At 36.0% G+C, this 2395-nt stretch overlaps 1 protein-coding gene across 1 annotated transcript; it reads right to left on the minus strand.

The window, feature by feature from the left end:
* Positions 1-585: 585 nt before the first annotated feature.
* LOC110411373 (Galactosyltransferase family protein) lies at positions 586-1803 on the minus strand. Its single transcript, XM_021421503.1, has one exon. The coding sequence runs from the start codon at positions 1759-1761 to the stop codon at positions 805-807; it is 957 nt and encodes a 318-aa protein (XP_021277178.1). The 5' UTR covers positions 1762-1803; the 3' UTR covers positions 586-804.
* Between the last annotated feature and the right edge of the window lie 592 nt (positions 1804-2395).

Genomic DNA, 2395 nt, shown 5'->3' on the forward strand with positions numbered 1-2395 from the left:
TCAAGTGAAGTTCGTGATCAAGACTGTATCTGAATTCATGACTCTTGAAGTTGAAGTAAAGAAATTAATCAGAGGAATTTTCAGAGATTATAACTCACATCAATTATTTGTATTTGTCCCATAATTTTTAAATCATGAAATTTTGATGAGAATTTTGTATGTACAGTTTCCAACACAACCGCAATTCACAAGCCTAGAGAACTTGATTAAACATATATCCAATTAATAAGTTAACTTGATCTATGATCTTACCTAAAATGGATTTATGCATATTAGCAGAGAAAAACTAGAATGATATTCTAGTGAATTAAAAACTGCTTTTTTTGGGGTTAGTGGAGCTTATATATATATATATATATATATATATATATGTATATATGCTACTTTTCAGAAAAAAATGCTTGAGTGTTATTACTAGAACAGTAATGTGGAATATAAGAAATGCCAAATACAAAATTAAATATTATTTTTATATTTGTTTTTAGGAATCTTGCACCGGCAAAGTAAGCAAATAAGTATGGATAGTAATGAAATGACATATATGACCTTTCAATCATAAAAAGAACAAATAACAATTTCGTTCGTAATATAAGGATAGTACACATTTACAATACAATGCTAATCCATTTTTGTGTTGGAACTTCAAATGTATCCATTGAATTACTTCACCCTCATCATTACAATTGAAAATCTTACCTTACCGAAACCGGACAAGTGAATCAACAAAATTAATTTTTGTGTGTGGGGTCTAAAATCTGATCACATATCCAAAGAATACAAAAAAGTGTAGAGTTACCTAGCTAATTATGGTATGTGATATAATTTAGACGGTTTCAAATGACTGGTGACATTGAAGTATTTCAAGGTGTGAATCCACTTTTCTTGATTCTTCAACAAATGCACAGCGATTGTGTCTGGCCAGAGCTCATGCGTGCACCTGGTGGGCGGGTCAGGATAATTGTACATAGACCATTTGGCATTGAACCTGTTTTTAGCCCGGTGCCCATCGCGGATCCATTCTCCGAAAACCTTATCCTCGGGGCCTTCCAAGTGATTTCTTGGAATATCTGATTCCCTAATCCATTCAGCAATATCCCATGAAACCAAATATCCCATGCCAGACATGTAATGAACAAAAGGGTCCATGCTGGGGCATGGAATAACATACCCATAATACAAATCTTCTCTCGGCAATGGCCTTAAAGACTCCACCAAGTTTTCCAATCTTAAGTATGTATCATCGTCTCCTTTCATCACGTAATGGTAAGGAGGGTAAGGCCTATCCGAGGAGTTGAAAATCTCCGGTAAGCTCGAAAAGAAAGTGTAAGTCTTGCCTTTGTTCATGTTCTCTTGGCAATTGAGGATGATAATATCATCATATCGCATTATCTCAAGTGCAACCAACACCTTCTGGTCTTCCTTTGTTAGGTTGCAAAAAACGAACCTCACATCAACTTGTACGCCAGCCACAGACTGCGTGCCGTATATGAGGCGGAGGAAATGGCGACGTTGGTATTGATCAGGAAGTGTTAGGATTCCGATGAGAATACGAATGTCATCGGATGAAGAATTTGATGCAACGGAATGTGAAGAGGAGTTGTAGAATTGAGGAGGGACATTGGAAAGAGCACATCTGCCAAACTTCAAAAAGCTGTCGAATCTAACTTCATTGATGGAAGCTAATGCACAAAGGAACAGGATTAAGAAGAGATATGAGAGAATGAATCGTTTTCCTTCGGATGATCTTGATGAAGGCTTCATTACTAATTTGAAATACTTGGGTTGGCTTCCTTTGTTAGAGATTTTGTGAGAGGGGGTGCGGGTTCCAACGAGAAGCTTTTAGAGTCTAAAAGGAGGAGAGTAATAAATTCCAAAAATTCCTTCGATGCAACGCATGCACTAGTCGTAACTTTCGTGCTATTTGGACTACAAATTTGACTTTTCAACCTGCAAGGAACGTGATGGGGGAAAAAGCTTCAAGTACATTGAGGAAGGAGGCACGAAAAGCATGAATATACCCTTGTGCCCTTGGTGTGAAGTGGGATACTTAAAAAACGCTCCCGGCGGATGTCCCAAAAATAACCACGGGATGTGTCAATAATGCGAGGAAACATAAATAGTGATTTGTTATATAAATAATATAAACTTTAATATCTCACATTCAGATTATTACTTTTTTAAACTCTTTGACATCTCTATATATTATTGTAATCTGCTAGTAGATATGACTAAATTGTAGTAAGTTCATAATCTAAATAATATTCCTAAAATCCAAGTACGCATCTGAACAACTGTTAAGAGAGTTGCAGAGTCAAAAAGGTTCATATATGGGTCGGTTAACAATCCACCAAAGACTTAAAAACAAGACTTGAGAAAACCGTGCTTAATTTATGAA

Source organism: Theobroma umbraticum, unplaced genomic scaffold (genome assembly GCF_002168275.2).
Source record: "Theobroma umbraticum cultivar Fairchild unplaced genomic scaffold, ASM216827v3 scaffold_56.0, whole genome shotgun sequence".
Taxonomy (NCBI): domain Eukaryota; kingdom Viridiplantae; phylum Streptophyta; class Magnoliopsida; order Malvales; family Malvaceae; genus Theobroma; species Theobroma umbraticum.